This window comes from Mesoplodon mirus, assembly GCF_964341445.2.
Source record: "Mesoplodon mirus genome assembly, chromosome: 16".
NCBI lineage: Eukaryota > Metazoa > Chordata > Mammalia > Artiodactyla > Ziphiidae > Mesoplodon > Mesoplodon mirus.
Genome location: NC_138992.1, coordinates 1540746 through 1553260, shown reverse-complemented (window position 1 = coordinate 1553260; position 12515 = coordinate 1540746). Strand labels below are relative to the sequence as shown.

General features: G+C 64.6%; 1 protein-coding gene across 1 annotated transcript; it reads left to right on the top strand.

Annotated features, from left to right (window-relative positions):
* Nucleotides 1–356: 356 nt before the first annotated feature.
* Nucleotides 357–4875, top strand: THEM6 (thioesterase superfamily member 6). The gene is made up of 2 exons (XM_082601101.1): nt 357–966; nt 3210–4875. Exons 1-2 carry the CDS (start codon nt 454–456, stop codon nt 3321–3323), a joined length of 627 nt encoding a protein of 208 aa, XP_082457227.1. The 5' UTR covers nt 357–453; the 3' UTR covers nt 3324–4875.
* The last annotated feature ends 7640 nt before the right edge of the window (nt 4876–12515 follow it).

Genomic DNA, 12515 nt, shown 5'->3' with positions numbered 1-12515 from the left:
TCTCCGGGGTCACTCCAAGTCTTCAAGAGCCAGGGAAAGGCGCGAGGTGCTCGCGCTCCCAGAGGGCGGGCAACGCTGCGGAACACCCGGAACGCTCCTGCGCCTGCAGCGCGGGGCGTCACCGCCAGATGCCGCTGTGGTGCTCGGCGCGCCGCCCTGTGCCCCGCCCGCTCCGGGGAAAGCAAAAGTGGCGCGGGCTGCCGGGGTGGGACGGACCACTGAGAGCGGGGAGGGGGGGCCCGGGGCGGGGGGCGGGGCTCCGCGCAGGCCTCCGGCGCGTCTCCCCCCTTTGCCAGCCTCGCGAGATGGTTCGCTCCGGCCGCGCTGCGCTCAACGGTTCCCAGGCTGGCCGGCAGAGCTGGGGCATCAGGGCTGCAACGCCGCGCGCACTGTCGGCACCAGCGCCGAGGGCTCCGCAGCACCCCTGCGCCCGCCGCTGCCGCCGCCGCCGCGATGCTGGGGCTGCTCATGGCGGTACTGGCCCTGGCGCTCGCCTACTTCGCGCTGCTGGACGGCTGGTACCTGGTGCGCGTGCCGTGCGCCGTACTGCGCGCGCGCCTGCTGCAGCCCCGCGTCCGTGACCTGCTGGCTGAGCAGAGCTACTCGGGCCGCGTGCTGCCTTCGGACTTGGACCTGCTGCTGCACATGAACAACGCGCGCTACCTGCGCGAGGCCGACGTGGCGCGCGCCGCGCACCTGGCCCGCTGCGGCGTGCTCGGGGCTCTGCGCGCGCTCGGGGCGCGCGCCGTGCTGGCCGCTTCGTGCGCGCGCTACCGCCGCTCGCTGCGTCTGCTCGAGCCGTTCGAGGTGCGCACCCGCCTGCTGGGCTGGGACGACCGCGCCTTCTACTTGGAGGCGCGCTTCATCAGCCTGCGCGACGGCTTCGTATGCGCGCTGCTGCGCTCCCGCCAGCATGTGCTGGGCACCTCGCCGGAGCGCGTCGTGCAGCACCTGTGCAAGCGCAGGGTAAGCGTACCCCGCCCCGAGCGCACTCCTCCCGCTGGACCCTGAGGACTCCTGGTCCCTGCCCCCCGCCCCTGGGGAAGGCCTGCCGCCTACCCCTTTTGGGGTGCCCCTGTCCGGCCGAGTACCGCTCCAGCCCTTTTCTTTGGACCCAGGGCCTTCTTCACTGATGCCATTCTTCTTGGGACCTCTCAGGGTCCCCTCATCAACTCTCCGTAGTCGGACTCAGCATGCTCCCCTCCTGCCATCCCTTATTAACCGCTCAAGGCTCCCTGCCCCACGCTACGCCTTTTCCAGAACAGGGAAGGCCAGACCAGGCGTCTCCCAAAGAGTCTAAGTGTGGCTTGGAGTGCGGAGCCGGCCTCACTGGTCCTTGGTTCTGAATGTAGCATGGAAGCTGGGTGGGGCTGGGGTGGGGAGATGGGGGCTGGGGCGTTAGTGAGAGGAGGTTGCTGGGAGTTCTCAAGGACCTGAGACCCCCTTCACCCAGCTTAGACCTGAGGGGCTGGGTCACCATCACCTGGGTTAGGGGTGAGCCCTGAGCCCTATAGAGCTGCAAGCCCTTCTGCCTTTTCCAGTTGGAGAAAAGAAGCCTGCAACACCTGCCTGGGGCTCAAGGCCCCTCCCCAGGGCCTGCTCCTCCCAGCACAGCCTGCTGCTGCATCATGGCCCCTGGGCCCTGGGGATGCTGCTGCGGTGCTGGTTGCCAGGGCAGGCTCCTGCTGCAGGCACGTTCCTAAAAGCATGCTTGGAGCCTCCATGCCAAAGCCAGGGCCCGCTGGGCCCCTAGGTGCCCTCAGGCAGGGTGCTGCCCTCTCTGGCCCTGGACAGGAGCAGAGGAGGAACACAGCCGCACGTTAGTGACAAGAGGCCCTTCCTTTGTATGGAGGTGGGGAAGCTGAGCCTCGGGGGCAATGCGAACCGCTTGAGGCTGCACAGTGGGCCACAGGCCAGTCCCCTGGTGTTCTGTCTCTCTGAGTCAGGGACGCCCCCAAAGGGCCGGGATGCCTCCCACCCCTCACCCACAGAGGTGCTCTGTATGTCCCTTCACGCGTCAGGAGGCTGGGAAGGATGGCCATCGAGGCTTTAAATCGACGGGCTGAGAGCTGCGAGCAGAAGGCGGAGGAGAGGGAGCCAGGGCCACTGTCCTGCAGGGGAGGGGGGTCAGGCGGGGGCTGATGGGTGAGACCCACATGAGAGGCGGGGGGGGGCCCATACCATGGCAGGCGAGGACACTCAGCCACAGATAGCCAGGGGTCACCCAGCCTGATCCCCTGGGTCAGGAGGGTCCCGGGTGCAGTCCTGGGTTTAGTGTGGAACAGGCTGAGCCCAGTGCCCAGAGATCTGCATGCTGAAAGGCTGGTGTGGTGCAGCACGGCCTGGCAGGGAGGGCTGGGCTACAGCCAAGTCTGGATCTGGTGATTCCAGCTGGGCTGGGAGGAGGATACTTCCAAGAGCCAGGCCTGGATGTTGAGCAGAGCCAGGCCCAGCTCTGCCCAGACTTACCCTGTGACCCGGCTCTGAGCACCTCTGCCCAGCCTCCCTGGTGCCCTGAGGTGGGTGGGCATTCACCCTCATCCCTGAGAGTCCCGCAAGTCCTCGGACCCCTCCAGCCTGGCCCAGCCCCTTGCCCCGTGACAAAATGGTGGCCGAGTTTGCAGGGAGGCGGCTGGTGTGGCTGAGCAGGAGGGCGCAGGAACGCGGTGCTGAGCTGGGAGGTGGCGTCCAGCTCCTGTTGGCGCGCTGAGAGGGGGCCTCAGGCCTGGCCCTGTCCTGGGCTCTCCCGGCAGAGCCGCTCCGACGCCGCTTCTGCCCCTCCATCCCCTGCCCTGCCCCTGGCCACTCTGGGTCTCCCGTCTCCTGTCGCCCCCTCCAACCAGCCGGCCTCAGAGGCGTTTGCCCCGGACCTGGGAATGTGCAGTGGGCTTAGTCGCGACCCAGTGGGGGAGACAGGCCTGGTGAGGGGCGTGATGCCCTGAGAGCGGGGGAGACACAGGCCTGGTGAGGGGCGTGGTGCCCTGAGAGCGGGGGAGACACAGGCCTGGTGAGGGGCGTGGTGCCCTGAGAGCTGGATGGGGAGAAGCCAGCACTGCGGGCGCCCTGGAGGGGCTGGGGCTGGGGAACCGTGTGAGCCGAGGTCCAGAGGTATGAAGGCAGCAGCCTGGCTGTCCCCCCCACCCCCGGCCCTGCTGGTCCCCACGGCAGCGGGTGGCTGGTGGGAGTCTCACCCTCGTCTTCCCCTGCAGGTGGAGCCCCCTGAGCTGCCAGCCGACCTGCAGCACTGGATCGCCTACAACGAGGCCAGCAGCCAGCTGCTCCGGGCCGAGAGCGGGCTCGGCAATGTTGTAAAGGACCAGTGAGCACCACAGCCTACCCGCCCTGCCCACCAGCCTTGACTTGGGGGCAGTTGCCCACCCTTCCCCGCCTGCCAGGAGGCAGAGTGCGCAGAATGGGCTGGCCGGGCTGGGCTCTCTCTGAGCTGGAGTGGCCTTGGGACCGGCCCAGCCCCCTTCACACGCTCAAGGCCCTCCCCCGCCCCCATTATTGATGCCCCTCTACGCCCCATCCCACGCGGAGCACGGGATGCGGGTGACACAGGCACCCAGACCAGCTCTGCACTCAGGATGATGACGACGGGCAAACTGGGAGGCCCAGGGCCCTTGGCATGCAGGCAGCGGGGTTTGGGGGTGGCCCACCCAGCAGGTGCAGCCCCGTGTCCGTGTGTCGAGTTGGGGGAGAGTGCCGGAGCAGGGGACTGGCTAGAGTTGCCCTGAGCACCAGAGCCTGGAGTCTGAGCTGCCGTGGGGGTGAGGCCGAAGCAGTCCTGGAGGCAGGGCTGGGCGGGCCTGGGGGCCTGATTCGGGCATGGCAAGGAGCTGGGAAGGATCCGAGCAGCATTTCAAGGCAGATCCCTCTGGCTGCGAGCGACGGAAGGGGGGGCTCAGGGCAGAGTCTGGCAGACCAGGGGTCAGGGAGACTGACCCAAAGGCACTCAGGAGGGAGGCCTGGCCACCGGGCTCCTGGGATGGGGCAGGTCCTGCAGCAGAGGCTCGTGGCCCTGGAGAGTGTGCTGGGGCCAGTGCAGGTCAGATGGCACAGGGGCGCCAGTGGAGGGGTTGAGCCGTCATAGCTGGGGGTGTCCTAGTTGGGGCCTGCTGCTGAGGAGGGATTGGGGCGTGGGATTCTGCCTGGGTGCCGTCACCCATCTGCACCCTTCAGTGCCCATAGGACTGTGCTGTGTGACGCTGGGGGGGTGTCCTGCCCTCTCTGGGCCTACAGCACCTCAGTTGTCTGCCCTCCTGCTGGGGCTGTCCCTGCCTGACTTTCTGCCCCGCTGTTGACTTTTTTCCTTCCTGTGCAGAGCTGCTTCCCTCAGTGGGCTGAGGCTGGAGAGGGTCTTCTTGGTTTTGCTTGAGTGGCTCTGTCCTGGCAGCTGCTCTTGGGGCTCCCTGATGGTGTCACCGGCCAAGGGCTCCCACTCCTGCCCAGTCTCCCGCCTTGCAGCTGGGGAAGGGAGGCCTGGAGAGAAGCAGGCACTGGCCCGGAGCCTCCGGGAGCGCTGAGGGCAAAGCAGGTGGGCCTTGTCCCTGGCTGGCTGGGGACAGAGGTCAGGGCTCTGGGTGTGGGATTGCTGCTTTCCCGTGGTGGGGAGGGGCTGCCCAGGGCAGGGTGCCTGCTCACCTGTGCCCCTGCAGCTGCCCGCTCCGGCCCACGGGGCAGGCCAGAGCAGCTGGGGCCCAGGACTGCCCCCTTGCCACCCAGTCCACGACCCGCTGCCAGCTGGAGCCAGGAGCACAGCCACACCCCTCATGCCTCCCCTGTCCCCACAGTGTCATCTGCCTCACAGCCACCGTGGGAACACTGCAGTGTTTCTGTTTTATTTAAAGAAAGCCCGAGAGTAAAGGGTCTTAAACGTGAGCTTGCTGGGGAGTCCTCATTTCCGAAGCCCTGGTCCCCCAGGGGTGTTTTCTGGCGTGGGGGGCTGTCGGGCTTGTTGGGTGAGGTTGGGGACCACGCTGGCAGGCAGGGATGCTGTCCCCATTCCACAGAACATGGGGTCGAGGCCAGAAAGGAGCTGCCCCAAGCCCCTCCAGCCCTGGTCCTCTCGTCTGCAGTTTTCCACAGGGACTTGGGAGGTCATGCCCCAGACTCTGGGTCTGGGCCCCCAGGCTCCTGGGGTCACTGCGCAGGGTGTGGGTGCCAGGGGGTCAGAAGTCAGTGGGCCTTGATGCGTGGGGGCCAGGGGGAGCATAGGGGCTGTTCCGCAGGCTGCTCCAAGAGGGCAGGGAGTGGGACCCCTGGGATGTAAGGCAGGTGAGTGATGGAGGTGTGGGTGGTGTCCGTGCTCTGACCACATGCCCAGGAGGGCCTGGCACCGGGACCTGGGAAAGAAGGGCAGTTGGAAGCAGCTGGGTTTGCAGGAGGCGTTCAGCGACGGGGCAGGGGAGCTGGAGAGGCGGGGAGCAGGTCAGCGGTGTGCTGCCAGGGTGGTCAGCTGGGGCCTCGGCCCTTTCCACCTTTCCGGGCAGCCTGAGGGCCTTGGGGACTGACGGGCCGTGCCTCATGCCTGTCCTGAGCCAGTGGCCACGTTGGGGGCAGTTGGGCACCCGCACAGAATGTCTGTTTCTCTTCGTGTAAGAGGTGTTTGCACAGGTCCTGAGAGGTCGGGGGCAGGGGAGGTTGGGGGATCGTATTCGGTGTCTGAGCTGAGCATTGCCAGACAGGACAAGTTCCGGGGTGGGACCACAGATAGGAAATGGTGCACGCGATGATCTGGGCCTGGGCAGGTCCAGCCAGTGGTCCGTTGTGCAGCACTCGTGGTGATTTGCTCCGGATGCCCCGCGGGATGAGGCCACTCCTCCCCCAGCGACTCCACAGCCAGGCTGAAATTGTTCCCTTTGCAGGAAGGACAGGGAGGAAGGAGGGAGGGAGGGAGGCCCGGCTGCTTGGACCCAAAGCCTTTTCTGGAATTGACGAAGGTGGCGACTGCTCTCTGCCCACGGGCTGCCTGGCCTGGAGGCAGCTCTGCCCCTGGGACCCCGGCCCCACTGCCCCATCTCCAGGGAGCGGAGCGTGGTCTTGCACATGGTGCTGTGGGCACTGCAGGTCGTGGTGACTCAGCTGGACACGCTGGTGGGCTCAGGACAGGTGTAGCATCGCAAGGCCAACAGTGGGGAAGGAGTGGAGAGGGATGGGTCAGGCAGGCCCCGGTCCTCCCAAGCCCTCTGACCAGAAGGCCCAGGTTTGAGGGGGACAGCTCCACCCCGGGTCCAGTCGCCCACCGACCAAAACTCAGGGAAGATTCAAGAGCTTCGAGCTGGGGTCCCTGAGGCCTGAGGCCGATAATGCCCCTGGAGGAGCCAAGGCCAGGCAGGGATGAAGCAGCTTTGGGAACACTGGGGGGGCACTGGGGCCCCTGCAGCAAAGGGCCTGGCAGGGGCAGGCGGGTCACCCCTGGTGTCCTCATCAGCAAAATGCAGGACCTGAAGGGCTGCAGAGGGGATCAGGGATCAGGTAAGGAGGTATGTGGCGTGCAGGGTGGGCCGGGCTGGGCCCGGTGTGCCCGCTGGTGGAAGCTTAACAAGGGAGGGGAGAAGAGCCACGGCCCAGTGAGGCCCAGGCCGGTCAGGGCGCAGGCTGGTGGGGTGGTGGGGGCGCTTAGGGCACACAGGCTCCTCTTCCCTCCAGCCCCAGTGCCCCACCCCTACCATGGCAGCCCGGGCCGCCCGTGTGCACAGTGAGGCCCCTCCCCCCCCGCTGACTCTTGCTGTGTCTCTCAGGATGACCTCAGTTTTCCCCTCTGGGAAATGGGCAGAACCATCTGGCTAGGGCCCACCCAACCGAGCTCCTTTTCTGGTTGGGTGTGGGCCCCCCAAGGGCCTGGGATGTCTCTCAGACCTCGAGTCTCCCAGTATGTCTGGTTTGCTTCCCTCTTCTCCACCTCCTGCTCCCCCAACCCCCAGGGCCTCCCTGGTGTCCACAAGTCCCCTCCTGAGACCTGCCCCCACACCACGGCCCAGGAGCAGGGAGCATGATTCTGACCCTGCCCGCCCGCCCCAGCGGAAAGCCCTTCTCTGGCGCCTCATGCTGATGAAGGGCTGTTCTCCAGCGGGCACCCAGGGCCTTGGCCACCAACCCCCCTGCCAGTCTCAGCCCTGTGGAGAGGCCCCTCCCCGCCACACCCCTCCTCACCCTGGCCCAGGTCGCAGGCGCCCCACCTGCCCCAGAGCCCCTCCGTGCCTGGCCCACCCCACTCCCACCTCTCCCATCTCACACCACATCTCCTCTGCCTCCCTGCTTTCTTCCTCTCCCTCCGTCCCCCCCAACCCCCCAGGCACTGCCCCCTCTGGCGGCCCCGCACCCCTCACCAAGCTCACAGCTGGCGGCCAGCGCCAGCAGCGCCAGCCGTGTGCCCCCCAGAGCCTGGTCCCTGCAGCGCGCGGTCCTGGGCCTGCCGCGCAGGGATGGTGAGCACCCGCTGCAGCCACCAGACCGGTCAGCCGAGCAGATCAGGGGACTGGTTTTCCCGTGGGTGGCAGAGGTACGGAGACCCGCCCCCCCGCCCACTGGGGCCCACCCGCCTCCAGCTGGACACCCGCTCCTCCCTCATGCCTCCACCTCCCGCAGTCTGGGCCCCTCCCCGCACCCTCACAACCCCCCCTTAGGACTGGGGCTTCCTCACTCGCCTCTGCAACTCCCTCGGTGGGGCTCTCTACCTTGTCCCCCCACCCCAACCTGAGACATCCCTGCACCTGAGGAAGACCCCCAGGCTACCTGGAAGGGAGCAGCAGAGGGTGAGGGCTCTCCTGCACCCTGACTCCTGCCTCAGTCAGGCACCTGTCTGGCCTGGGGTCCCCACTCCTTTCTCCAGGGTGGATTCCTGGTCTAGTGGTTCCGCGTTCGAATCCTCCCAGGGCGCCCCAGGCCCCAGCACCCAGCTTCTTTGAGGTGGTCATGTGGAACGCAGTGATGGGGAATGGCCGCCAGGACAACCAGCCAAAATGTGCTCACAGGCTTAAGGGGACAAAGACAGGAAAAGTGCTGGGTCAACAGGAAGGTCCTGGATGGTGGGAGGGGGAACGGGCAGGGTCGTCTTGGGATGCTAATCCTGACATCCCCTGGAGGCAGGCACACCTGGGTCAGGGCCAAGGGGGCTGCCCCTCAGGCAGGGCTCCCCTGGCCCAACTGCAGGTCACGAAGTGGACAGGCAGGCCCTTGCCCCGGCTCAGATGGGGGAGATGTGGATTTGGGCCCTAGATTCAAGCGGCTCCAGGCACTGCTCCCCCTCCCCGCCCCAGGGCGGCCTGCACCTCAGCCTCGCCAGGTGTGCCCCACCTGTGACCCTGTCACCCCCTCCTCCAGGCCCCATGCTGCCGGAACACTCGCTGGGAGCGTAGGGGCGGGTTGTTGACAGGGCTGCGCGCAGACGCACGGGGCTCTGCTGAGGCCTCGTTCGACCGTCCGTCTTCTACCGAAGGCTCCAGATCTCACTCCCCAGTTCGACCCTTCGTCTTCTACCGAAGGCTCCGGATCTCACTCCCCAGTTCGACCGTCCATCTTCTACCGAAGGCTCCAGATCTCACTCCCCAGTTCGACCCTCCGTCTTCTACCGAAGGCTCCAGATCTCACTCCCCAGTTCGACCGTCCATCTTCTACCGAAGGCTCCAGATCTCACTCCCCAGACTCCGCCCCCACTCTTCCTGCACCAGGGATGCCCTCCCCACCCCTGCCTCTCGTGGTTGAAGTTCTGTCTTGGGACTGCCTGCCTCGCCCCGCCGCCACCCCACGGCCTTTTCTAGCCTCCGGGCATCAGCTCCATTTGGCATCTGGTCTTTGACCCCGAGACTGGGAGGGCCTATGTCCCCCTGGGCACTGGGTCGGGGGACACCTAGCCTTCCTTAACACCCAGAATGTGTCAGACACTCCGCCTGCTGGATCTTATTTTCCTCACTACAGCCAGCGATGGTACCCAGTGCTAATGCCTGGATTTTGGATGCAGGATGGGAGGCTCTAGCAGCGAGCTGACAGGCTGGTCATCCAGGGAGGGCTGGGCAAAAGCCAAGACAGCAGCTGGGCGTGTCTGATTCTGCTCTTCACCAGGCTGCCAGGCTTGATGCTGGGCGCAGCTAGTCCTGGTGGTGCAGACACCACCGAGCCGAGGTTCCTCCTCGGGTTGAGCCCACTTCCTTTGCTGTGCCTGGCCCACCGCCCTCCTGCCCTCAGACCCAGGGCCCCCACCTGTTCTTTCCTTCCGGAACATGCCTGGCCCTTGGGCATTAGTTCCTCCTAGAGTTTCTGCATGACCCCTGCTGGGGAGACACAGGCTGAACCTTTCTGCCAAGTTGCTACCTACTTAGGGTGAGGAGGAATGTGCCCCAGCCAGCGTCTGGGCTGCTCTGCTTAGGATGCCTCCCTGATAAGAGGTCTACATCCCTCTCTCTGTTTCTCCAGGAGCCTCCGGATCAGAGATCAGCATGCCACCAGGCTCAGGGCTTAGCCTGTGACCAGGCTCAGGGCTCAGAGTGTGACCAGGGCCAGGGCTCAGAATGGGACCAGCATCAGGGCTCAGAGTGTGACCAGGCTCAGGGCTCAGAGTGGGACCAGCATCAGGGCTCAGCCTGTGACCAGGGTCAGGGCTCCGCTGCTCTGTCTGCCTGGCATGGCCTCCTACCCAGCCTGCCTGTGGGGTTGTCTCCTCAGAGCAGGCTCTGTGGATCCCCAAGTAGGCCAAGGGGTTTCCCTACCTGGGTTTCCACTTACCTGTGCCCCTCTTGTGTCCGGCAGAGCAGACTGAGGGCCCTTAAACCCATGTTTCTAAGATGTGAAGAAACTGCGCAGACAGTGTGAAGGGCTCCTGGGGCTGTGGCTGCTGCCTGTTTCTTCTAACTGCAGCACCCAGTGGGACGCCCTAATGGATTCTTCCCTGTCCTAGTGGGCACTCAGGCTGCTCAGTCTGTGCTCAAAACACTGCTGTGAGCCTCCTCCTCTGCAGTCTTCACGGCCTTTAGCCACAGGCAATGGGACACACACACGGGGGCCAGATCAGTCCCTCGAGCACCGTGCCGTCTCCCTCACGGGCAGGGCCCTCCTGGTCCAGTGGTTAGGGCTTCTTACCCCACGTCCCTCCCGTCCCAGGTGTCTGGGTGACCTCTCGGGAGCCTGCACTCAACAACACTCCAGGGACATCTTACAGCTTCACAGACGGCACCTCCAAGAGGCTGCGCGATACCCGCAAGGGCACACAGCGGGCGGGGTCCCTGCCGCCTTGGCATCATTGTCCTGCCATTTTTTTGCTCAAGGATTTAAAATGCTACTTCCTTCATTTTGCTCCTCTCTGATTGGGAGTGTGGTTGAATGTCTTTTTCTCTGAATGTGGATTTGTAGTTTTCTTTATATAGGAAAGGAATCCACCTCTTTTTCACATATAGCAAATGTTTCCCACCTTGTCTTCTTTTAGTTTTGTTTATGGCATTTTTCACGCATTTCTTTTTAGATTTTTATGTCATCATGAATCTTTCTCCATCGAATTTTGAGTCTTGTTTTTCCTAAAATGATTTCTCTTTTTTTTCTTTTTAACAGCTTTATTGGGTGTATTTCCCATACCATGCAGTTCACCCTTGTGAAATGTTTTTGGCATATTTAGAGATATGTGCAACCATCAGAGTCGGTTTTTGAATACTTTCATTGTCTCAAAAAGAAACCCCTACCCTTTGGCCGTCACCCCCCAACCCCCTGATGGGAGCCCCTGGGGGCGGAGGGTCAGCCCCCCACCTGGGTGGACATGGTCCCCTCTCTCAGGCCTTCTGGGCTGAGGCCAGTGGGTTCTCTCCCTGTCCTGCTCCTGACTTACTGTACGCCTGGGTCAGGCTCTGCCCCTCTGAGCCTGGCTCTCCCCACCTGGGCCAGGAGGGTGTGGCCAGCCCACTCCGCACCCCCTACTCATGGGTGGCAATAGTGATACAGCGGCTGGAGCCTGCTGGGCATCTGGACTTGTGGGAGCATCCTCCAAAGCCCTTGCACTGGTGACACTGCAAGGCCTGGACTGCAGCCACAGGCATAGGGACAGACAGATGGACACACAGACAGGGACAGAGCTGAGGGCACCTCCTGCACAATGGCACCCTCTCTTTCCACTCAGTGACGCCTCAGTGGACACTCAGCACCCGGCGGGGCTCCCATGATCCCCTGGCCATAGGCTGAACCGGGGGAGGGAGAGGAGACCGCCCAACCCCCGTGACCCAGCCCTGGCGGTGATGAGGGCTTTCTCTGCATTGAGCTCAGATCCCCCTGTCTTCCTGTCCTCATCCATACACCCTGATGACGCAGGGGCCGTTCTTGGGGGTCATTGGTGAGGCCTGGGCCCCGAGCCTCACAGTCTTTTCCCACAGGGCAGAGACCCCCCTTCCCCAGGGTCCCTGCAAGGGGATACAGTGGGCAGATCCCAGAAACAGTTGGGAGGGGGTGGGCTGGGGCTGTTCAGATGCTTCCTCTGTCCATCTCATTTAGGGCCATGGGGCTGGTGAGGCGGGTGCTGACCCAGATGGGAAAACAGGTGAGGGCTGGGGGAGTGGGCTGGCTGGGATTGGATTGGGGGGCCCAGCTGGTCTTGTTCAAGCATCTGGGTGGGTGGAGATGCCACCCCAACTCGGGGGTCGGTGGGGAGATGATGAGGCCAGGTGTGGGCAGCCCCATTTGGGGGCATGTCCCCGAGGAGCCCTCGAGCAGGCCTCAGGGGCAGAGGCAGCCAGCGACAGTGGATGTGGGTGGAGCCAGAGAAGACTGCAGAGATGGGAGTGGGAAAACTGCCTCCAGAATAAGGCCAGACCGGAAAGGGGAGAGGCCTGGATCCTCCCTGGGGGAGAGGAAGGAGGAAGGCAGGAGAGGGTGGACCCAGGAGCAGGCCAGGCCATCAAATTCAGGTGGGTGGGGTCACTGCTGGACTGGGAAGGCCTGTGGGGGTGGGGGAAGGAGGGGTCAAGCCAGGGGCAGGGTGCTGAGTGGTCCGCAGCTCCTGCAGGGACGAGGACAGGGTGAGGGCTCAGCTGATGGGCCCGCAGGTCCGGGGAGGGGCTGGGCAGAGGGTAGGAGCTGGTGGATGGGAGGGCCAGTGCCTCAGGAAAGGGGGTGCGGGGGCAGGAAGTGAGCTCCCCCAAGGTGGGAGTCACAGCTCAGTGGTGGCCGAGATCGGAGGGACAGGCTTAGAGCAAGTGGGGAGGGCTGGAAAGGAGGTGGCCCTGATCCCTGGACTCACCCGGCTCCAGGTTCAAGGCAGCGGCCAGCAGGAGCCCAAGGAGCAGCCTCATGTCCTCCTGGGGGAGGCTTGGCTCCCAGGGCGCCTGGGCTGCCGTCTTAAACCAGCTGCTGCTCTGCCCTGCCCCACAGGCCAGCGCAGCCGAGGAACTGGACTGGGGCCTGGGCAGCACGGGGGTCCAGCCTGGTCCCCAGGCTCGATGGCTGTGTGGCCTCCGGAGAGCCTCATTTAATTCCATAAACCTCTTTCCTGGTCCTCAAATGATACGACTGGGGATCACGTAAGGTGGCGTGACACACGA

Excerpts from the sequence above, each read along its gene's own strand:
- THEM6 (XM_082601101.1), top strand. The coding sequence starts at position 454 with ATGCTGGGGCTGCTCATGGCGGTACTGGCCCTGGCGCTCGCCTACTTC. Across the intron at positions 967-3,209 it reads AGCACCTGTGCAAGCGCAGG|GTGGAGCCCCCTGAGCTGCC; the intron begins GTAAGCGTACCC and ends CTTCCCCTGCAG.